At 50.3% G+C, this 23,767-nt stretch overlaps 1 protein-coding gene across 13 annotated transcripts in view; it reads right to left on the minus strand.

Moving 5' to 3' along the window:
- Positions 1-23,767, minus strand: part of LOC132913167 (tyrosine-protein phosphatase Lar) — a 287,417-nt gene that overhangs the window by 112,009 nt on the left and 151,641 nt on the right. For 11 of the 13 annotated variants that reach the window (XM_060971207.1, XM_060971199.1, XM_060971200.1 and 8 more), the window contains one exon: positions 886-924. The exons of the other annotated variants lie outside the window; for them this stretch is intronic. In XM_060971207.1, coding sequence (XP_060827190.1) covers positions 886-924 — 39 coding nt within the window. The remainder of the gene's footprint in view (positions 1-885; positions 925-23,767) is intronic. 13 annotated transcript variants of the gene reach the window in all.

Here is a 23,767-nt window from a genome sequence, read left to right on the forward strand (position 1 = left end):
GAGGCGTACCGAACTGTACCGAATCGATACGTCTATACATATAATATACGTAGGACACAAACAGACAGAGACAGAGAGACAGAGAGAGAGAGAGAGAAAGAAAGAGAGAAGAAAATTTATCGCCTGAGCCTCGTTAAGAGGCTGGAGCAGGTCGCGCCGAGGGAAAGAGACGGAAACGAGAACGCGATTCGAAAGGAAAAACCTGTCTCTCGAAATTCGATTTCGGGGCAGCCTCTCTTCGACGATATCGACCGGCCGGTCGAAGGACGGTTCGCGAATAAATCACGGAATCAATTCCGATACGTAGTCGGTGCCGCCATAAATAAAATCCGTTAGATATCGTAGATCGGCGGCTGGTATCTGAAAGAGGAGCGGGGGAAACAAATGACAGCGCATAAGCGGGCAGAAACATTCGAAAGTTGGTCCGTGCCACCACGCTCGACACGGGTTGTGCGCGCGGAATTTGAAATGCAAAGCGTGTAGCAGACCTGGCCGATAAGAGCCTCGGACCCGCTGCAAAAATACACATTAGCGGATTTGAAATTTAGATCGGTGCCGGTCATCCAAGCGAAATTGAGTACCGGCCCTCGAAAACAGGCCGATTTACGGCGGTTTGCCGCGGTTCTAACGAGGCCCTTGAAACGCAAGGAAACATAGACCGGCGTGGCCGTGCGAACCAAACTTCTTCAGACGTCGCCTAGACGTTCTTCTCTTTCCCCCCTTTCTTCTCCTTTCTTTTGTTCCACTTTGCACGCTCCGTTCCTGCTCTTTTCCTTCTTCGAACCTTCGATAAATTTCGCCGCGGAGTTACGCTCGTGCAATTCGCGTCCTCGGTCACGGGGGAAACTTTGCAGCGCGCGTAGTTTGCACGCCGCTCGTACTTACTTGTCATGTATGTGATGTACTGCGAGTCGCTGATGTTTCCTGAAAGAAGCTCGTTGAGTCGAGTCGTCCATCGTTACGGAGAACGCTTCGTGCACCTCGAAACGTTCCGTTCCTTACAATCGCGTCTCTGCGCGAGTACTGCTGCGATCTTTCGATTCTCAACGAGTTACGATATCGTTACGCGTACAGCGGTATTATTCGAGATTCGTCCGACGAAACGCTACCCGCAATCGATTCTCCGGTCTCGCGCTATCCTACCATCTGTTCGCGTTACGTTCCGCAAGGCAGAGATATTTCCGCGCGTCTGTAAAAGAGACGACGCGCGGACCCGGTTCCTCGAGCGAGTCGAGTATCGCGGAAGCTCTTGCAGGAGCGCGAAACCGCGAGGAAATCGCGTGCGCGGACGCCCCTCGTATTCGCTGGCTCGTAAAACGTTTGAAAGATTGTCCGCCGCCTCGATGTTTTCACGTTAAATATTTATTATTCGCTTTGCTATATATTATTATTCGCTTCGCTATTCTTCCCTTACTCTCCTCGCGTCTCGCTTTCTATTCTTTATCGCGTTGAAACGTACGAATCGCTAATTGCACGGTCCTCGTGCAAAGCGATTTCTTTGTCCCGCCGCTCGCGACATAACGCCGACTCCAGCGGTTCGAAAATTTTCCTTCGGACGTTAAATGTGTGTTTCAACGACTGCCTTTCGTTGGAATACCACGCGAGGTTAAAGGCCAGACTTCTTATAAAAATCAGGTAACCGGCAAGTCTAACGGGGTTGTTACAATTATCGTGATCTCCGTTATTTTATACATTCCTTCTCATAGGCTAGGTTTTTAGTTATCCCTGATAAGCGATGGTTTCGAGAAAAATTCGACGCAAGCTAGGAACAAGAGATGGAAAATCTTTACGCTCGGCGTTGTCGAACGTCACACGACGTTTCTATAAATCTTAAATGGGTTTTTCTGTTTCTGTATCTACTAGTTGTCCGGAAAGTGTCTTTCTTTCGCAGACGCGTTTTTTTACAACAGCGTACCTTCGTAGAAACGTGAAAACAAGTCTGTGAAACGTCGAGGTGTTTACGCCTCGACGGAACAAAATGGATGCTACGTAATTCGACGAAATAATATAAAACGAAAAACGTTGTGCGTCTATCGTATTCCTCGCAAAACGAAAGAAAATTTTCGGACAACCTGATATCAACAGCTTAGATCACGGTTACGTTTATCGACATTTGAAACGATCGCCTGGAATCTCCGCGTACGAACACCATGACCTACCGAAGCTCTCTTATTAGAGAAACTACGGTCATCATTTTTGTATACGATGCTCTTTAACCAACAACCCATCCTACGTATATCGTTTGCATAATTCTGCCGCGAAACAACAACTTCGGAAGCGCTGTTTGTTGAAATAAGAGATAGAAACCCTTGAATACTGATACTGTTTTAATCAAACGCGCGCGTCCATATACGTTTGCAGGGAAAATCCCATGCGTACAGCGCCGTTTGTGTGAAACGTTATCACGACGCGTGTCGACGCGTCGCAGAAAGTGTAAATTAACTTTGAGAAACAACCTCTCCGATGACTCGTCGCGTAATAACGCAGAAGCGATACCGTTCTACCTGCTCTATCTCTCGCACGACGCGAGCGTTCTTTTTCCTTCGCGGAGTACGCGCGACGCCCTTAACCGTCCCGATCTTTCTCTCCTGACGTCGAGCTATTAGTTAAATGTTTCACCGATTTTTTTCCCCCGCTCGAGATAGGGCAGCTCCTCGATAATTCTTAGATCGAGGCCGCCGTACTTTTGACATTTTTCATCCGGAGCCGCCACCCATGCGTCTTCCCGTCTTTGAAATATTCCGCGATCTCGATGATGTTCCACGCACCAGCCCGTCCCTTGATTCAATCCTCGTTTGCCGAATACCACGTCCATCGCGAGCTCTCGTTTTTAAAATCGTGAACGTTGGTTCGAGGAATATTCGAATATTCTCGCTACAAGAAAGCAGCAATCGGAAGCTTCTCTGGTAAAAAGTCAATGGCATTTTTGCCGACAAACGCGAACAACATCAGTACGTGATACATAGTTTCAGCTAATTACCGACTGCTTTGTTCGACATATTAATTACGAAAGAACGGTATTATACTATTCGTAGTACGTTTCGTCGATTATTGGAATCTGATCCTCATTTTTGTATCTCGCGTGACAGAGATTCGGGATACCACGCGTGTGCCGGGAACAGTCGTACACATTTTCTGATTGCTTCCAAATTTTCCCAACATCGCGGCGATAGTCGCGCGTCTAGTTACAGGCCTGACGAAATTTCGAAATGATTTCCGTAATACACGCGATGGATACTGGTGCGCGAGTACACCATTCCAGGGTTGAATGGAAAGGAAAGGTTTCTCGCTGCCATAGAAAATTAGATCCGTGACGCGAGTGGCCGAAAGAAAAAGTCAAACGATCGGCCGTGGATATTTAAATGGGTCCGGCGTGGTGTATCGGCGTCATTACCGCGAAAGCACGTCGGCATCGTAGCTAGCGATCCGCACATAGCTGACCTATATACCGGAGGCGGGACGAGCGTGCCAAAGAGAGAGATTCGTATCGCGGTCACGATTGCGCGCGCGGACGCGGGTTACTTTCACGAGAGCAAACGATCGTACACCGGGGCGCCTCTGTTACGCGAACAACAATTCGCTTGGTTTGCCAGCGACCAACGTGTGTATACGTACGTACGTACGCTCGCCCGTATTTATTTTTCATCGAAACCTAGCGACGCGACGCGACGCGACGCGCGACGCCGCACGACACGACACGGCGCGACGCGCGCCTGTATCGAATTTGACACCGCCAAAACGGTTGCCCTCGAATTTTTTCATTTTTCAGCGTTTTCCCCTCGATCCATCGCGCACGTTCGCCTAGATAGCCCGAGTCAAGCGAATATGAAATTCTGGTGGAAATTTGGCGCGACGTTCGCGACCTGTCGCGAACCGGAGAGACGGATCGAACGGGGTCAAAGGTTGATTAAATGATGCTGCGATCGATATGAATACTCTGGAAATAAACGCATACGTATTTAATCGAGGCACTGAAAAAGGATCCGGCTGGGTGGCCGGCTCGGGCAAGCACGCTCGTTTCCACCGATACGGAATAATTCACGAGAAACTGGTAACGCAGCTACGTTACGATTCGTCGGGGCATTCGTGGCAATAATTAACGGCGCTCTCGAGCAGAGCGTAAATAAAAGTTTGGGAAACGCGAGGGATCGATCGACGCGCGGCAATGGGGTTGAGGGAAAGTCTGATGTAATTTTTATTACCGTCCATTTCGCGTTATATTCCTTCTTTATCGATGCGTCCATCTATCCAACAGCGGCTGCTATAGATATATCCAGCATATTCCGATTCCGTGGAAATTGGCCGTACAAACGAAACGATGTTCGTACGTAAGGGGTCGGGATACCGAGGGATAAATATCGTGGGAAAAATTAAAAAGCTGTGGCGCGGGCACGCTGTTTCACGGAAAGAAACGAGTTCGATTAAATTTCGACGTGCCGTAGGTGGAAAATAAACGACAGGACAGCAGGAAAAGAGGCGAATCGATGGCCCCGACCCGGATTAATTTTGTGGAATCGCGAGCGTGAGCCCGAAATCACGTTTAACGTTCGAGCGTTCGGACGTAGGATTGCGGATGGACGCGGTCAAGAGGATGGGTCTCTCAGGGGATTCGTGATGTACGACGTTGGCGTGGTCGGGTAGAGACACGAGCTAGCTAGCTACACCAGCACGAATTCGTGACTTTGCGGCACTAATTCGAAGCGAAAACCTTTAAGCGTTTGGAGATGGCCCGGCCGGCTGGCCGGCTGGCCAGCCGCACCGCTCTCTTTATTTCAAACGACGTTACGATAAACGCGTCTCTGAGGTATATCTCCAAGAAATAACGACTACTTTCGCGCAGATTTGGCGAGAAAGGGTCGCGCGAGATGCCTCGATCCTCGGCCCTCGCACCCTTCCAACCAAAGTTTTCACGATTGCTCCGAAATCGTCCCATTGTGAATATAATGGGCATACCTTCCGAGTGTGACCGACCGATTGGAATCGAGTCGTCTCGAAAACCAAGTGCACGATCGGCGGGAGGAGAGAGGGGGCCGAGATTTCAATTGTCCACGCCCGCCACTGTCGTCGTCGGCAGTTCCGTACCTCCAATGGCCTATGTGGTGTCTATACCGGCCGCTAAGAGGGTGGAATTGATTAAATAATTGGCCTCTTAGATCGGGGGCTAGTTTCTGGAATGAATACGCTGGCTCTTGGCCAAGGCTCGTTCCAGCTGTCGACGATCGGCAGAGGTGGAAGACGGCCGCAAGGGGTTGAAAACCACTCCTTCGCACCAAGTACCCCGCGCGACCATCATGGGAACACCGCTACTACGTGGCTCGATAAAGACAAAGAGAGTACCTTGAAAGGGATCGGTGAAAAGGGGTAATAGGTAGACGACGAAAAGGAGACGACGAGTCTTCCTGTCTAGCTGTGTGCTCCAGGGCATCGAGCGCCTCTGGCACGCTACGATAGGCGGAATATCTTTTACAGTCGCGTTCGTTTGTACGCGTTTACTTGGCTGCGACCGCGTTGATCGTCGTTGATCCTCGACCTCTTCTCGCTCTACGATCTACGATCTACGACGATAATTTTACTCTCCATCGTAATCGATTATTCGATAAGAATGCAAAAGTCGATTAGTTTCAGGAATGGCGTGGACAACGGCTGGTATAATCGACAACGACGTTCGAGCCGTTTGCATCGTAACGAGACGAGATACGCGATTTATATTTCGATCAAACTTCACGCAGCCGTGTTATACGCGATACGTACGCCACTGCCTTCATGAATATTAAGGACGCTCGTAACGATTAATATAATAATTAATTAAATTGAGATGAACCCGAAAAGTCATTGGGGATCGATCAAAAGCCTTCGTAATTATTATCCTGTTTTTAAGCGTAAATCCGAATAGAATCTCATAATTAATTAAACCACGTGTTTCTCTTACCCTACGCCTTTTCCTCTCGATCGTTTGTATCGTTAGATTTCCCGGCGCGCTTATTTCGGCTGCTCCGGTTCCACGTATTTTATAAATGATTTCACGATTGAAATTCAAACATTTGCAAAACTCGTTGAATTTTCTAACCGATCGATTTAAAATTTAGTCACGATGTTTAAACCAAATTGGTTTCCACGTCTATACACGTACAATCGTTCGTTCGCTGCTATCCTGCATAATTCTTGCAACTTTCCACAGCTTTTTCTCTGTATTCTGGATCGTCGTATCGCACGAATACGTAATCGCCGTTGATTAATCGCTTCTCTGATAATCCGCGTCAATTATTACGTTTCCTGCGAGTCCGCCAGGTGTCCTAATATTTATGAACGACAGCGTATACGTAAGTTTTTCAAACAACAGCCGATCTACCACTCACCGCTTACGTAAGCTACTTGCACTCGCATTTTATACATCGTCGTGCTTTCCCCCTCGCTCCTTTGTTCGTTCTTTTTTTTTCTTTCTTCTTCTTCTTCTCCTTTTTACACGCGAATCAGAATCTCGATGGGAAAAACGGATAGCGAAAATGCGACCCAGTAAAACAAGAGTCGGTAATTTTATTGCAGTTGGCGCGGCGATTCGGTCAGCCAGCCGTTAACACTCACGACGCGTTAAAGACCTCGAGACTTCGCGTGATAGCCCTTCGAGAAACTCGTTTCAGGTGATAGGAAGCATGCGATTAAAGCGACTGTTGGCCGTGTTGCTGTACTAATTAGAGTCTGGTTTCCATGACGCGTTGCACCGCTCGAGTTCGATGCCGATGTACGAACAACTTGAATCGGATTCGCCAAACCATCCAACGAGTTACGTTCGCGAGACCAAGTCGTCGATCGACTTTGCTAAATCGCCCTTCTACGAGATTTTTCATCCGTCTCCCATCCACACAGATTCGCGCTCCCTTTTCACCTTTTGTCCAACAACCTGACGATCGAACCGACCGTCATTGAAGAACACGACAAGTACGTTCTCCCTGATCTACGGATTTTTACCTCATTTTATGACCAAACACCGCTACGATACGATAATACCGCATCCTTTTCGATAAATCACGATCCACCGATTTCCCTCTTTCCCCTGGAACAACCTGTCGGCGCAATTACCATTATCGACACCGTGTAGGGTATTTCGAGGAGGAGTTAATCGATTCGATAGACGATGCCGCGTACCTGGACGCGCGATAAGGGGGGTAGCTAGCTAGTGGAACGAGGCTTCTAGAACTAGGACCATTTCGATGCCGATCACGAGGAAGCAGCTAAGGGCGGCGGGAGGAGGGAAGGTGGGGGACGAGGCGAGGCAAAGCGGTTTCGGAGGGTCTTCAGATAATAGACATAAATATTCGCCGGGTTTTTCGGATTTATATTTCGCGCGTATCAGCCATCTCATTTGCATGGAGAATTTACTGTGCGCGACGCACCCTTGCCAACGTTTTCGGACCGCTTGCACGTACGTGAGAGAGCACACGCGGATGCCGGTGATCGCGGCAGGGCTGCCTAGTCAAACTCGGTAACAAAAGGAAGGAGAGCAAGAGAGGGAAAGAGAAAAAAGCAGACGGAATGAGAAATGGAGGAAAAACGAAGGGCAACGTTCAGAAGATATAGCCGGTCGATATAACTCCTGGCTAAGCTGCGCGCTATTGAAAAATGATATTCTAGTCCCGCGAATGAAATATTATCGCTTCCTATTCCGTCGCGCGATCTTCCCGTGAATAGCCCGTTCGTTCGCCGTCTACGAGGATACTCGAATCGTTCGTGACCGATCGACTGGAATTCGTCTCTCTCCAAAGTCAAAGACAATTAATGACACGGGGTGCGCGCGCGAGCGCGCCATCGCACTTATTCTTTTTTCCCCTCTCGGCGAGATCTCTGTGATCTCGTCGAACCAACCGCGATCAGTCTGCGAAAGGTGGACCGCATGGACAGAGGATCGAGATTTGAAACAGACCGAAATCACGATCCTTTCTCTGGTCCGAGGAAAAAGCAGTAAAATATCGCTCGGTCGAGCGTGCTTTTTACTCGGTTGCCAAACCGACAGGAAAAAGAAAGAGAGAAAGAAGGGTAAACGGAGGGGAAAAGAGGGAGAATGAAAAGGATAATAATAATTGATAAGCGCGTGCGTCGTCGGATACAATTTTCGTGGTTTCCCACGGGTACGATGGCGAGATTGGTATTTGGAGGCGAATCGCGAAGACTGCCTCGCGTCAAAGTCGGTAAGAAGTTCTCCCGTGGAAGAAGAGATTATCGGAGAATCGCGGGGACGAGCAGCGGGGACGAGCAGCGGCGGCGTAAACGATTTCGACGAAATATCGATCACACGGACAGGTATACGGATTCGGAAAGCAGAACGCGCTGCAATAGGTGGAATCGTTCGAGTAATTCCCTTTTACGGTTCTATCGGCCCATTCCATGGCTGGGTAATGTTCGAGGTGCACGACGAAAGAGAAACATAAGCGGTAAGAAAAGAGGGCCACCGAACGAGCTGAATCGGAGGAAAAGAAATTCGCGAGCAAGCCGAGGAAACAGTCACGGATAGGCATCCCGCGGCTGCAAATGCAGCTGCAAAAACTGTTCGGAATTTTTACTCCAGTTTTATGATTTAAATCGCACACTCCGCGATATTCAGCGATTCCGCTTGCCCCTCTGGCGAATACAGCCCCGAACGTACCAGGTAAAAGAGTCACAATCGAGTCAGCAGTTGATTTTACGCTTTATTTTTACGGTTCTACGCGCGGTGTACACCGTGCCGCGATCTTCCACGGTAGTTTCCGTCTCCGTACGCTTGTCGCCTTTATTTCGCCGGATCTTATCGTCGCTAGGTGGCATTCACCCGTGGCCGGATCCGCCACGTTATCGTCAACCGATCGTCAGCGATTCCAACGAAACGAAACAGTCAGGCCCACAGCCGTCGATCCTCTCGTCTCTCGCCGCGCGATACTCGCTTGTGACGACGGCGACTGCGCGCGACAACGTTCGAACCATTTCTCCTGCTATCTCGCAAAATGCGCTCGATGACGATACGTGTGCATTTCGGTTGGCTCGCGGTGAACCGCGTGCTATGATCAGGACGGCGTAATAACGAGAAAGCATAAATTGACAATTTGTCTCGGAGTATTGGTTCGCCCGGCTACCAGCCAGGTCAAACGAAATAATTGGTACTCCCTACCGAGTCAAGTACTACCCTTCCCCCGCCCCTTCCCTCTAGCCCGTTGCCTTCCTCTTCGTCTCTCTTGCTCCAGCGTCTCCATCCGCCGCACTTCCGAAATTCCCGGTCGTTGCAGCGGACGCGAGAAATTATTAGCCGGCGTTTTGCCGTGTCTAGATTTGCCCTAGAGACTCTTAGCAGCGTGGAACGGGAGTCGATACCGATGCACGGTAACCACGGTGTTCGACGATCGATTCTACAGAGATTGCAGAAACTGTGCATAAATCGGCGATCCTGGGCGAAGGAGAAGCGCACGCGCCTAACGCGATCGTTGAAAATTATCGCCGACAAAAGAGCGAGATTTTCGAATCGATGCGATCGATGCACCGGCGGCGGAACGACAGCAATTTTCCTCGAAATTCAGAAATACGCGACGGTTTTGCAGCTGCCGGCGACGACTCTTCCACGTCCTATTTATATATATATATACCGCGCTTCAAGAACGGCCGCCGGTAGTTATACGCTCAATTCGGTACGAATGAGCCCCAACGGAGGAATAGTCATAAACCTTTCGCTGGAAATTCAAACGCGACCCGGCTTTCCGAACAATTTGCTTGGAGCTCGCGAGGCCGCGCGATGCCATCTCCCGGCTTGATTCACGAGACGTGGCGGCCGGCGGTGCTGCCGATCGCATACGACACGACACGCTTTTCGCAACGGATCGCAAAGATTCCGTGTTCCGGAGACAAGCTAGAACGCGACAACCGAAATATCAGAACCGACGGGGATGGCCAAAGTACGCGAAGTGGAACGTTGCGATGCAGCGAGATAAAACGTGGCCCGAGCACTGTGCGCAAACAAACCGGTAGATAGGAATCTTCGTGCAAAGTCGAAAAACGTCGGACAACGGGGCCAACTGTCTACCATCGAAAACCGTAGAAACTTGGCTGAAACGACTCAATACCTTCTACCAGGGAGGAAAATACACGGCAGTGCCGCTGTTTTCCAAGCGTACAGGGAGGAAGACGCCCGGCTATACTCACGGAGCTATTAGCTTAATAATTCGCGTGCCCGTCGTTCTTTGGGCTCTGGACGGCGGTCTACCGACGAGGGTACACCTGGAATCAAGCCGTGGCAATCTCGAAGAAAAGGTGGTCGTAGAGCCTAAGCAGGGCAGAGGTTAGGAAGAAAGGCAGGTGTTCCTCGAACACGCACAGACCACGCAAGCCTCGCATTTTTCAAACGAGCCCTCGGCGTCGAAAAAATTTTACCGTGCCACTCTCCTTCTTTCCCGGTGAACCGAACACGCAGTCGCCAAGGATATACAGGCTGTATGATTTTAAATCGCGCAGCAAGTATGCGTGGCGAACGTTCGAAAAACGCAGGGGCTGTTTCAACTTCTATCCTCCTATCGATCACGCGCATTAGCATCCTAGATTGCTGCTAGGTGTACATACCGCAAGACGCGAAAGCTTCTACGGGCTTGGAGGAGGATCGCGGGCCGTTGTTCGGCGCAGCCTCGCCAGCGAAATATTCTTGGTCGCGGGTCATAAATTCGAGCGGCGAGAAAGGTAAAAGTAGTTGGAATCGAAGAGGCTCCTGCGCGCAAAGCTCGACCTTAATGCCCGCGAAACGCGGGTAATAACGCGGAAGGCGGATTTTTCACAGTGACTTGTCAGGGTTTATACCGAGGTAAGAAGAGAAAGAGAGAGAGAGACAAGTTTTATTTGCGTTTGTTCCTCGGCTGCGATTTGCACGAAGAACGACGCTCTTGTAGCGATATTGCGGCGCGAGGAGGATTAGGAAATGAAACGCGTCGAAGGGGAGTAAGTAGCCCGCCGGATGTTCTTGTCTTATTCCTGGCACCGAATATCTCGAAGCAAGACGGTTGGTGGGAAATTAGACGCGGCGGCGCGTTATCTCGAGAAGCCGAGCGCGGCCGGGCTAACTCTTCCGCGAAGGTAAACGATAGACGATTAGGAGTTTCCCTCTCGTTCTCGATACCAAGGGAAACGAATCGTTGGCCCCTCGGAGCAGAGTGGCCCTCGAGTGTCATCGTAGCTTTTAATTAAGCTTCACTTGCCCGTGCAAACTTTGTTGTTGGACGCCGGGGCGTAGACTCCTCCGGGACAGGGTCAGGTAATTCAGTCTGAACGGACGGATAGCAACGAGAAGTTTATATTGGTAGACTAGCGGGAGACGCGTTCGCTCTATTATTATGTTTCGTATTTCTCGTTCGTACTACTCGTTGTACGCGTTTCACATCGACCCCGGTTTCCGGCGAACTTGACGAAAAAGAATCATGGGCGCGAAAGCCCGCGCGCTGCACGTCTGAATTAATTCCGTTTGAAAAACGATGGTCGGAAGAAAGTGCGGCGTTCGAGCGGAAAGCGGGTCAGCTTTAATTGCGACCAACCAACAGTTTGTTCTTAAAACGGCTTCCTGTGCCGTCGGTTATTTCAGTCTAGCTGAGAAATCCACGACTCTTGGCGTTCCGGTGCGCCGCTGCGGCGTTGTTTTTGCCAAAAGTAAGCCACCGTCCGACAGGATCAGCCTTTATTTTCTTTGGGAACTCGGCGAAGCTTATCTCGTTCCCAAGTGTTTCGCCGCATTAACGACTAATCCTTTGAAAATAATTACGCCAAGAACCGCTTTCCTCTACGATTTTCCCTCTGGAGTTTCACTCGGCCGGCATGCCCGCACGATCGCCCATCGTTCCACCGCGATATCGTCCGAAACCGTCGATGCTCGTGCGTATTTCATATCGCTCGCGACATCGCCCTCGCGAACAACGATCCTCCTGGTCAAGGAATTTTCCAACTCGCAGCGCGTCGCGTCGCGCCCGACCAGCGAGTAGGCTGTTCTACTTGACACCACGGTGAGTGTACTCGGGGCGCCTTTGTCGGAATCGGTCAGGCGCAACTTTCTGTGGAAAATTTAACGAATCCGGGATAAGACTGAAGTTAACGTCAACCTGGAGTTACAACTTTTCCACCTTCTAATGGAAATGTCCCAAAATCGCTTCGGATTCTTCCCGCTTCTTCCCATTCCGTCGAATCCGCTCCTTTACGCACGCCGGGTCGATCAACCACGGAACAATTTTTGGTTACCCATCCACGCAGCGCGTCGTGTCCAAATTCTCATTTATCGTCTGCCAATAATCGTTCGTACAGCGTTCGCGAGTCTTGGACCGATCGAGGGAATCGAAAGCACGGCGACTCCAAGTTACGGTATTTGCGCTGGCGAAAGGCAGACGACGAAGGACGAAGGAGGGCGGAAGAGCGGAGAGGTCGTAGATTTCGATGCGGCAACGATGGGCCATCGTGGACGTGGCGAGGAGGGCGTCTGGCAAGTTTTTCCCATAAATACCGATTATTAAATGTGGCGACTGGTCGCGGTGCGGTGACCAGGGAACGCGAAGCAAGGCTTGCTGGCTGTGGTCTCGAGAAATGGTCGACCAGTCGACGATACATAGTCGGCTGGCAGCGAGGGTGGACAGAACGAGCAGAGCGAACAGAACACGGGAAACGCGAAGAGCTAGCACACGGCCAGAGGAGAGGATGGGGACGAGTCGCAGGGTCGTGTTCGAGGCTGGCTTTAATACAGGTACAATGCCAGTGGCGTAGGCTTTATGATGACGAAGAGCACCTGGGGGACCGAGAACCCTGCAATTTCCTCGCTGCCTCCACCCGTCGCACCTGTACCGCTCTCGCTATACACCGACGCTCTATGCATGCACACCCTCCCTCTCCTCCGCCTTCCATTCGAACCGGGCCACACCGCGGTTGCAAGGGACCAATTTGTATTCGGACGTGGAATCGCGGTGATGCGTCTTCGATAATCTCTTTGGGAATTAGCCAGCGGCTACTCGAGGAATATCCACCGGCTGCGCGCGGTTCGATAAACGTACCGGACGATGCGCCAGAGACGACGCTCTTTTGCTTAAACTCGAAGAGTCTGCACAACATTGTCGTGGAAGCGTTTTTTCAAAGGACGTTGCCGTCGACGTCGTAAGGTAACGTTCGAACGCGTGCAAAGCCGCACGAGCTGCTGCTTGCGTCCGATGTGACGATAACGGCGATCGAGGGAAACGCTGCGACGTGCGTCGACCTATCTACCTACGTGCGCGACTTTCAACGGAGTTGACGTCCGTTTCCGACGAATCTGAAGGCTTTTAATGCTGCTAAAAGCGATTGAAATTACTTTGTATTAAGGAAACCCACAACCGAATTCCATCCGCACGCGTATAAAATTGCCGAACTTCAAAACCAATTTTCTCTTAAACTGCCGAAGCAATTTCAATTCAATTTTCACCGAGTGGTCCACTAAATAGCGCTAAATAAATTCAATACGCGACATTTTTATGAATATTTTATGGGAATGTTAAACAGCGTTTAATAAATAGTTTGAAAGAACAAACGATCATTTTTTTTTTTTTTTGCGATTTATCTCTGACTCGAGCTATTCGTTCGTTTTGCCGATTAATTCGAATTAGTCGAATTAACGCGAATATTCGGGTTCTGGTGATATTCGAGCAGCAGGAAATTCGATACGCTTCGACGTTCGTTTACTTCGGCGATACAGGGATACGCAACGAACGGATAGACGAAGCTTCAACCATCTCGAACGACTTTTTCTATTCCTCTCCCTTTCTCCATCGGACGTTGCTGCGTAAGCGAAGCGGCCGTTGAACGCGCGCGAGCAACCGTAGACGATGCTATCGCTTTCTCGACTCGTTCGTAGATTCTTGATAAGACCAGTTTCCTCTTGCAGGAAACACGAGTCTCGTTAGGAAACGCCATCGTCTCCGTCTGGCTTTCTACGTGTTCATGACCATCGACAGCGAAGAAGGATGCGCGTTGAAAAGCGAATCGTTGAGCCAGCCGGAAAGCGGAAATAGCCGGAGCAGCGACGTGGAAACGACGGAAGAAAGATTCAAACGATCGTGGGAAAGAAAGGAAGGCCGACGGGATCGACGCGGCAAGGGGAAGGTTCGCGCTGGCTTGCATATTCCAGCGGATCGTTAAACCAGAAAAACTTTTAATCGTTTCGACAACGACTCGGCTCGCTTTTCCTTATATTTGCGTTGTACCCAAGCTACCTCGCGATTCCTCAGAGACCCGTTGAAAAAGAAACTCCGGGGAACGACCAACGATATTATCTCGTGCATCCTGTCTCACAGTCCGAGTTGTATCGTTCTCCGTTTTGAATCGGCGTTACGAACGAACCGACGCTGAAAGGATTAACGTTCGTCTATGGATGACTGGCGGTTGGAACGGAGAAACCAGCACGCGTCGATCCCTGTACGATGCCGCGTCATCGCTATGGCATATTTCGTATCCGCGTGGGAGGCGAAAAGAAGCAAATACCCGGTGAAAGAGGAGAGGAGAGAGAGAGTCTAGGAAAGGAGCCAGAGAGCGAAGCATTACAAGATTTCCCGACCCTCTGCGCGACCGTGTATATTTGTACGCGCGCGCGCGCGCGCGCAAACTTTATGTACACTCGTCGAAAGCGAGCACGGATGTGGCCCATGGGACCGCGAGGGAGCGGCCGGAGAAGAAAAACAGAGTATAAAGAAGCGTACGAAAGAAACCACTGTCGACGCGGAAGAGGTGGTGGAGCGAGCGCGAATTCCTGGGAAACACGGAAAAGTTGGTAATTAAAGCGCGTGGAAGGTCGAGGGGAAGGGAGAGACGGTGGGGGCCAGCGAGAGGAACGGAGAAAGGGTGAAAACCGGGCATGGGCGAGCGAAAGACCAGGAGAACCCGCCCAGGAAAATGCATGGAAATGTATTCCCGGGAGCAAAAGCGCGCCGAGGGTGAAACCAAGAGACGAGGAGAGGCCGACAGGGGAACCGAGAAGCAGAGAGCGAGAGGCGAGATGGGAGGACCGAGGCAGGCCAACGAGGAACACGAAGAAGGAGGAAGACGATGGCGATGAAAAAAGGAGGGATGACAGAAACTGCGACCAGGGTGTTGGAGATATTATAAGGGTTGAAAAGCCGACGCCACCCTGTCACCAAGAAATTATACCCGATTCTTCCAACTAGCCTTGCCCGAAGCCGCTGCCGTTTTCTATCCCTGTCAGAATGCGTCGACACGCTCCACCTCAGGATGCGGCGATTTCTCCTTCGCTTTCTTCCACCGTCTCTCCCTTTTGCTTCCGACCGGTTTATTCCAGTTATCGCGGCTTCTTCGTCGAACCTCACGGACTAGGCTACGACGCGACCATATCTTCTTTCCTATAATTTCCCTTTGCCCCGAGTTCCTTTCATTATCGCTGCGAGAGCGGTTTTACGCGATTACCATTGTGAAACTTCCTCAAATTAAAATGCCTTCTGCGGATAAAAGATAATAGGTCGTTTACAATGCACTTTGTTTCAACTTGATAACTCGATTAACCGTTGGCAATCAGACGAGAGCTGGTTCTTTCCAGGTTCAGGTTGACGGACATACATACGGAAGGTTCGCAGCCGAGCAACCAACCACACCCTTTCGTTTGCCGTTTCTCAAGCTCGTTTCATCTTCAGCCCGGCTAATCTCTCCTTTTGTCCCTCGTACGTTTCGCGGGGCCCTGCTCTGCTTTCTCCTTCGTGCAATTCGAAACAGCACGTTCGAGGTTCGAACCCTCCCAGAGGGTCGAATTTGGCATTGTCACGCGGAATAATTTCCTCGTCCGACCTTCGACGGTTTTACGGTTTAACGTCGTGTCCCGAACAGCCAGGCTGTCATAAAAATTTCGTCGCAAGTTTATCGGAAGCGTGGCCGCGCGTTGACAAAACAAAATTCAACGCGACTCGCTGCGAGGAATTTAGAATGACAGTGGTTTGTGCTGGCCGCCCGACCACACGCCAGGGTATTTCGCAGGCCTCGTCGAATCGGAATTCGTATGAAAATCGAGAGGGTCAACATTCGCGTCAAGAACGGAACGAAATCAAACGATTCGTAACACGTTGCCACGTGCACGCGTGCCGCTAACAGTTTCGGTAGTTGCAACGCCATTCACCGGTCGATTCGAGCCATTTTAGGGCCGGTTAACTTTCTTCCCAATCCGGATCACGAACCGACTTCTGCCGGCTAATCCTACGAGAACAACGAGAACAGATTCGGAAACAAGGCCAAGTAATGGGCCCGAGTTAGAGTTTCCGTTGCATGCACCGTCCGGCAACTTCGAGAAGAGTGTATACGGTAAATTGGCAAAGTACCAGGTACCCGGTTCGTCGTATTTCGGAACGAGTCGTCGTCGAAGTGCGCGAAAAAATTCGTCGAAAAATTCGTAATCGGAATCGTTGCTTTCAGAATCAAATACGGAATATGAATGGTTCGGTAAACGCGTAGGTTGCAGTCCGTCAAACGCCAGTCTGTTAACGCGGAGATCGCGACGAAAGGGTCAAAAGTCCTGCAACGATCGCCCCAAGTCCTTCTCCGTAATCTTCCTGGAAACGACCTGCATCGATATTCGTCTGGTTCTCGGAAACTGCAAGCAGGTCTTCTCACATTCGGCGAATTCGTCGAGGCATGAGCGGCCGTTTAGCGGCGAATGCAAACAGCCGATGCGTGGGATCCCTCGGCTGCTACGTCTGCTCGTTCCTCGACGCGCTGACCCGAGTGTATCGACATCGAGGTTACACGGAACCACATGCCAGTGCGGTCTCTCTTTGTGTGTACTAGTGGCGGTAGTAGTATAGCCCGGCACGCTCTATACTCGGCGAACTTAATTTCCCCAATTTCGACCGCGCTTCGTCGACCACACGATGCAATTTATACCGAGCAATCCCTTCCACCGTGTAGCAGGGTAATATCTCCGGAGGTCGTGCGCGACGATTTAGGAGATTTGGACCTATCGAACTGTAGCTCCACCGACGTCGCGAGAAGAAAACAACCCTTCTTGCCTCCTCTAAATAAACCACACTACGAGCCATTAAAATTCTCGACGATACGAGGTCACGGAATCGTACGAACTTGTCGGACGCACTTCCCGTCAAATCTTCTCGTCGAGAGGCACGCGTGGGAGATTTACTCGTCGCGAATGCAGGTATTCGCGCTGAGAATTCGGATCGGTCTCGTTAGCGATGCTCGCAGCCCGCACCTCGATCTTTCAATCCGCCTCGCCGGTCTTCTACCTATTGCGCGTTCGCTCGCCTAACCAGCACAATTTCTTGTCCTTCGTCCAGTGTCACGATATTGCGCTCGGACGCGACAGCCAAGGGTCGACGAGTTTAGGGGGTTTCCATGAAGGAAATTTCGAAATTTCTCGGAGCTCCTACGTGGCCAGATCGACCGGACTGACAAGCCTTATCGGGGGAATCCAAAGGCAGGGATCTGGTCGGTAAACAAGCCCGACGTTCGTTCGGATCTGATTACGGGTTTACGGAGAAAGTAATACACCTAACGAGGCGAAGCACGTAATTACGCAATGGCGTGTTAGGAAAGTATAGCCTTCGGCGCGGTCATTCGGTCGCGTTCGTTCCTTACGTGACGGTTTCTTTCGCTCCGCGTCGATTCTCCTATCGTCGAACGCGGTCGCCACCCGACGAGCTGAACGAAAACGAGAGGCGCGCTCCTCGCAACGAAAGAAGAGGAACCGGGCGAGGTTTCGGCTAAGCCTCTTAGCATATTTCGTCCAAGTTCGCTATTGTTATTGCGACGTCTATTTTTATTGTATTAATTATCCCGTGATCCTCTTACGAAGTTCGAATTAATTGGGTATTTTATAATGAGAGAGAACGCGAACGAAGAAGAGAAGAGACGGTTGAGAGAACAAAGGATATGAAAAGCGAGCGGAGGGAGAGAGAGAGAGAGAGAGAGAGAGTGAGGAGGGGGAGGGGGAAGAACGCGAAACTGTTTGGCTTACCACCAACTTTCACGACGGTCCTTAGCCGAGGGGACTCTCGAGTCGATTCCCCGGGTAATCTCTCTCCTCGGTTTAATGAAACCAGGCCTCGAGTGGATCTCGAGCGTTCTCAAATTTTTCCCAACTGTTCCTCGCAGATAAACGTTCGTATGGTCGAACGGTCGTACAATCAAGAGGCAATAGCCAACATCGTTTATCGAACGCGGAACGAACGATACGCGTTACACTCTATCGGACTGCGCACGATACTGCACCAACTACATCACGCCGACGAATTCGTGGGTAATGATTCGCGTGCGTGCGCCAAACGGAAACCACTTTTCCCCGAGAAAGTCATGATCACCGTGCGAATAACGCGCGCCTTTTTCCGCAGGTGGAGTATACCCACCGATAATCCTCCCGAGAAAACGAACAAATCGACTTTTACCTTTCCTGCTCGCACGTTACCATTAGCCGAAGGGTCACGAAACAACCGAGAACAAGCTTCAGAGATCGTGTTCGTTTCCTGTATTACTAGGAATTGTCAAAGATTTCGTGATAATTAGATCTGGCGTGTCTATGCATTCATGGGATGTACGAAACGCTTACAAATTGTTCGACGAGAAATACTTGTTGCAATATTTAAAATTCAAAGGACGATGCCAATCTGTAAAAATATATTTTTTACGTATTATCGTCGCAACGACTTACATTCGATAATTTTACGTTAATCTTTATGGTCGAAATTTCGCAGAGAACGAGATTCGCCTGTCGAACAAAGTACTTCTGAATTTCATCGCAATATTGTCGGAGGGAAATCCCAGCAACGATGGATTATTCGCCACTGCTATTTTCGCCAATCCGGATGAGCACGCATGCCCCTTGAATCGGTGCAAACGATGCTTTAATGGCACTTGATCGCCAAGTACTCCGCGGTATCTTCGCGCTCGCGAGTCAGATGTTCTTTCATTCGGCGTGCATAAGTGGGTTTAGCGACAAAGTCTTTATTAATCTCACTTTTGTCTCGTGCGCGCATTACCTGTATATGCCATTCGTTTGTAAATGTCGCGTTGCTCGATCTTCCGGACGTTGCACGGACGGGCAATCGACAAATTAAAAATAAATACGAGAAGTTGTTGCGTTTCCACAGACTTAATCGACCATAAGTCGAGAACTTTCAGCGTATTTTCTAACCGCTTCGGAATATCCAATCGTCGTCCAATCGAAAGAAGTCGTGTTTGTCTTTTTAACGTCTTGAATTCTGTTCGATATATTCGATTCTTTCTAAGAAAATACTCGCCATATCCTGTAATTATATCGTCGAGAACCGTGTCGAATCGAATCGCGAAATTGCGACGAAGGTTTACTTCCGCAGAAAGCCGCAATTTTTATTCGGAAAAATAAATCAGGACACGGACAATCTTTCGTAACACCGATGCTATCATATTTCGAGTCTCGCGAGAGGCTCTCGATCAGGACGTCGTTCACGATACATCGACGGTGTGCTTTTCCGTCAATTTTCCTAAGCTCGAGTCTCCGCCAATGCTGTTCACGCACGTGCGATATCAAGAATATAAATACTGGAATTTCTAAGGCGAGTGAAACGGTAAAAAACACAACGTATGAAATTCGATAGGAGTTCTCGAAGCATTCGGAATTCTTGGTTCATCGAAACAAGTAGAACACTGATACCAGTAACGCTATTATCTCAATCCGCTACTTGATGCTTTAATTTACGACCGTGCTACACCGCCGAGGGTACTATACGAAAAAGGAGCAGCAACCTTAAGTAACGATATACGTGCAGGCTATTACACCTGTTTCCGTTGTTTCGCATTATCGACGATTCGACGTGAAGCTCCAAACGAGTCGAACGAAATAGCAGGTGTGTGAGTGCGCGCGCGCGCCTGTATGGTGTGTATGTGTGTGTGTGTATGTGTACGTGTGCAGGAGAAACGGACGCTTTTCCAGAACGAGGAAATCTCTCGACCTCTTGGCTCGGTCCGCGAGAGCTTGAACCGGTATAGTTGCCATCTGATGGTAAGATAATGTAAACTTATGCGAGGCACGCCCGACACCCCGGTACCAACCCACGCGTACAGCCAAGCACCAAACTTTGCCGGGTTTAAATATATCACCTCTACCATTACGGTTTAACCATATGCTCCTGCATCCCACCCACCGACAACTATATCTGCTGCCCGTTCCATTCGAGCGTACGTCGCCCGCCGCACCGTTTCGACCCCTTTCGAGTCCACCAACCTGCATCCCTTATGGTCCTATCCGGATTCGGATACGACCTCCTACCCCCTCGTCCCCGTTCTCTTTCTCTTCGCTCTCTAAAAAGCCTCGGACTAATTGAACCTTTCTGTGGCAGCCATTTGCGCGCTTCGTACCCAATTCCTGTTGCACCGCGAATTCTCAGAAGGAGAAAGAACGCGTGTCACTTGGAAGAACGAACGTCGTTATCGATAGAGAGAGAGAGAGAGAGAGAGGCTGTTGCAGAGTATATGGAAGCACGCCTGCTACCATTATCGCGGATATCAGTGGAGTGCGGCTCGCTTTGAGAATTGAGTCGTCCGAACGTTTATCTACGTATTACGATCAATTAGGGGCAAACGATAATCGCCACGGGGAATGCCTTAGCCGACGTGTATGCGGTGCGCGGGCGCATCGGAGTCACGTAAACGCAGCCGACTGTAATTTTGCGCTATCAACGCGTTACACCCAAGTACCTAATGTCCGCTGCTCGTCGAGTTATCGCGTATACGTATACCCTGCGCCGTTCTGCAGATATCTTTCTACGAATAGTAACGCGGTCGTCGATTGGCGTCTGATCATCGGCTGGTGAAAGAACGTTGCCGGACTGGTGATCTCCCTTTCTCTCTCTCTCTCTCTCTCTCGTTAAACGACGATTCGATCGAGAAGAAGGGCAAGAGTTCACGTCGAAGACGTTTAACGAACGAATATCACGATTCCCGGAAACCAAAGCGAGCGAAGGCGGTAGGAAGCAAGAGGAGAGGAGAAGGATACTGTTCGGTCTGGAGAGCTCGTGCCAATGAAGTCGTACTTTAAACCGATCCCTCCGCATCCGTTCGTCGAACACCTAAATTTTATGGTCGCGTTTACGCCCGGCTCGCTATCCGCTTCGCTCTCGTCGGTGAATTAATCTGGAGTTTCGTTCCGCATCGAAATCCGTGGAAAGAGATTTACGCGCGCGCGCGCATGCGTAAAGTACTCGGCGTGTAGGTGGAACGAGGCGGAGGAGACGGTCCTTCGAATCGGTCTTCCGATACCTTCGAGACGAATTATCGTTTTTCCGGATCATTAATCGACCGTGGTGCCGTCTGCCTCCGCCGACGAGATAGCGGAATCGTGATCGAATTTAATCGCAAATACGTCTCTGTGTACCCTCTCGGCGTGTTTACACCGCGAGATCGACTCTAATCGAATCGAACCACCAAGACGAGCCACGACGAACGAGGCGATTCGACGATCTCCAGGATTCCAGAAACGGGTCACGAATCCGTCGAGTCGCAAGCCAGCCCGATGCAATTTACCGGATAAATTGTCGCGGTGAATAACCATCCTCCCGAGAAACCAAAATGTTTCCCGTGTCGTCCTCACCCTCACCCTCGAGCCTCACCCTCGCCCTTACCTTTACCCTTACACGCCCCTCCCGCGCTCCTACTCCTCCTTTTCGTCGTTAACGCGCGAACCTGGATGTAGACGAGGACTGTATCAAGGATGTAAGGTGGATGCAGGAGTAGAAGCAGAGGTGGAGATCGAGTTATTGCATACTGACAGAGATAGATCACGCAGGCGGAAGAAATTCTCCTATACCTTCGTACACTTCCCTACGATTCACGGACACGCGTGACGACTATCGTGCAACCGTGGAGTAGCGCCTCTCAAGTTTCGGCGGATCCTACCGGCCGTTGGCCGGTAGACTCGTTGCATTGTATTTATCTGGCTGATGCCGACGAAAACCGAAATTCGATGGTATCGAAAATTTGCCTTTCGCGCCTCACCGTCGTCATTTAATCCCCAATTTGTGCGAGCTGCCAGCACCACGAGCGATCGCTTTCGCTTCCATCCACCCTCCCGGCGAACTTTGTGAGCGTAGATTGACGTAATCCCGCTTCAATGACGCACCAACGGAGCACCGTATAACGTCGAAACCGCCGATCGCTCTGTTGCGGGCTGCGGTTGCTCGTTAAAATAAAACCACGGTTTGTCGAGCCGCTGCGCGATTGATCCGGTTTTCGCCGCAACGAAACGCTGTCGCGGAGCAAGCTCCGTGCGGCCTTATCCATTCTTAATCGTTCGTGAGCGGAGAAAAATAAAGAAGAAGATCGGGCCAGAGTAGGTATAGAGGCTGTGGTTCGGATTTCTGAACGCGACCAGGTCAAAGGAAAATGCGGAGACAGACGGAATAACTTGGAAACGAAGCTCGTTTAAGAGGTTTCCGCGATGAACGTGCGAAAGCCGAAAGCCGAAAGCCGAGCGCAACCATCTCACTCGGTGCACGGTGATTATGGTCACCGTTAAATCCGGTCTCCATTAAAAGATCGTAAAACCCCGGAGGTGGAACTGAAAAAGGAGCAAAGAAGTCTCGCGATACAACGGGCAAATAAAAAGCAGCGAAAGATCGCGCCGTCGCTCTCTCTGATGAATACAGCGTTACTTCTTTCTTGCTCTCGCGTCTTTGTTCGTTCGTTCGTTTTTTTTTTCTCTCTCGTCGCAACTAGCAAACATACACAACAAAGGAGAACGAGATAAATGTCGAAAGACAGTTAGTTGGCTTTCGTTTCTTCGCTAGGCCGCCACGCCACCCCCGATCACAGTCTAACGACCATGGTCGATGATAACTCGTTTTGGCTGGCGTGCAAGTGGGCCACTCGTTTCCCTGATTAACGACATCCGAACTATAACGGCGCAAACTTCTCCTCTTTTTCTTATTTTTTCTCTTCTATCTTTTCTTTTTCCTTTTTTTATTTTTTTTTTTTTTTTCGTCGATGCCGTTTTTCAACATTATCCACGTTCTTCTTGCACCTGTATCCTTATTGCAGATCGTAGCGATACTTTGTATTTTTGCGTTGGCAGACCGACGCCGCATCTGTCGAGTCTGACGCGATTAAAACCCAGCGAGGGCCGGCTACAAATGTTTTGTCGCTGTTCGGGCCAATGGATCGCGTTTCTTGCGGCTAAAATGCAAAACACGCCAGTTCGATACACGACAGGGACACGTACGAGAGTCCGTGCCATAGCGTCTACCCTTTCGAAATCCACGCTGTCCTGGAAATCCTTTAATTTAACGACCCGAAATTAGAGACACGCCAGGCTCGCAGGTTTTGCCTCGAATTTCCGCCCGAGTCAATTCCACCGTCCAGCCTTGCACCTTTCCGTTCCACAATCCCGCGATACATGCAGTTTGAAAGTTTACATTTTCGAGATGCATCGCGTTTGAAATCGATGCGAGACGAGCGACCCGGTCGTTGTGCTCGTGGCCGGGGATCTACGACCTCATCAGGTAACGAGCAACGCTCGCAGTGGCAAGAAGAACGTAACAGGAGCGGAAAAGCCAGAGGTCGATATTTAACGACATCGAACACATTTCGGTGTGGCAAACGTACAACACCGAACCGTATAACACGATTAAATTACGCATCGGGTCTTCTTCCCCGACGACACATCGCGAGGAACGTACTCCGGCGTCTTGTGTACGCGATATCGAACGCCGCTGCTAATTACCTCGTGGATTTACGATTCCCCCCCCCCCCTCAGTTTCTCATAACCGATCGCGTGGTCTGGAGAACG

The sequence above is a fragment of the Bombus pascuorum genome, chromosome 13 (assembly GCF_905332965.1).
Source record: "Bombus pascuorum chromosome 13, iyBomPasc1.1, whole genome shotgun sequence".
NCBI lineage: Eukaryota > Metazoa > Arthropoda > Insecta > Hymenoptera > Apidae > Bombus > Bombus pascuorum.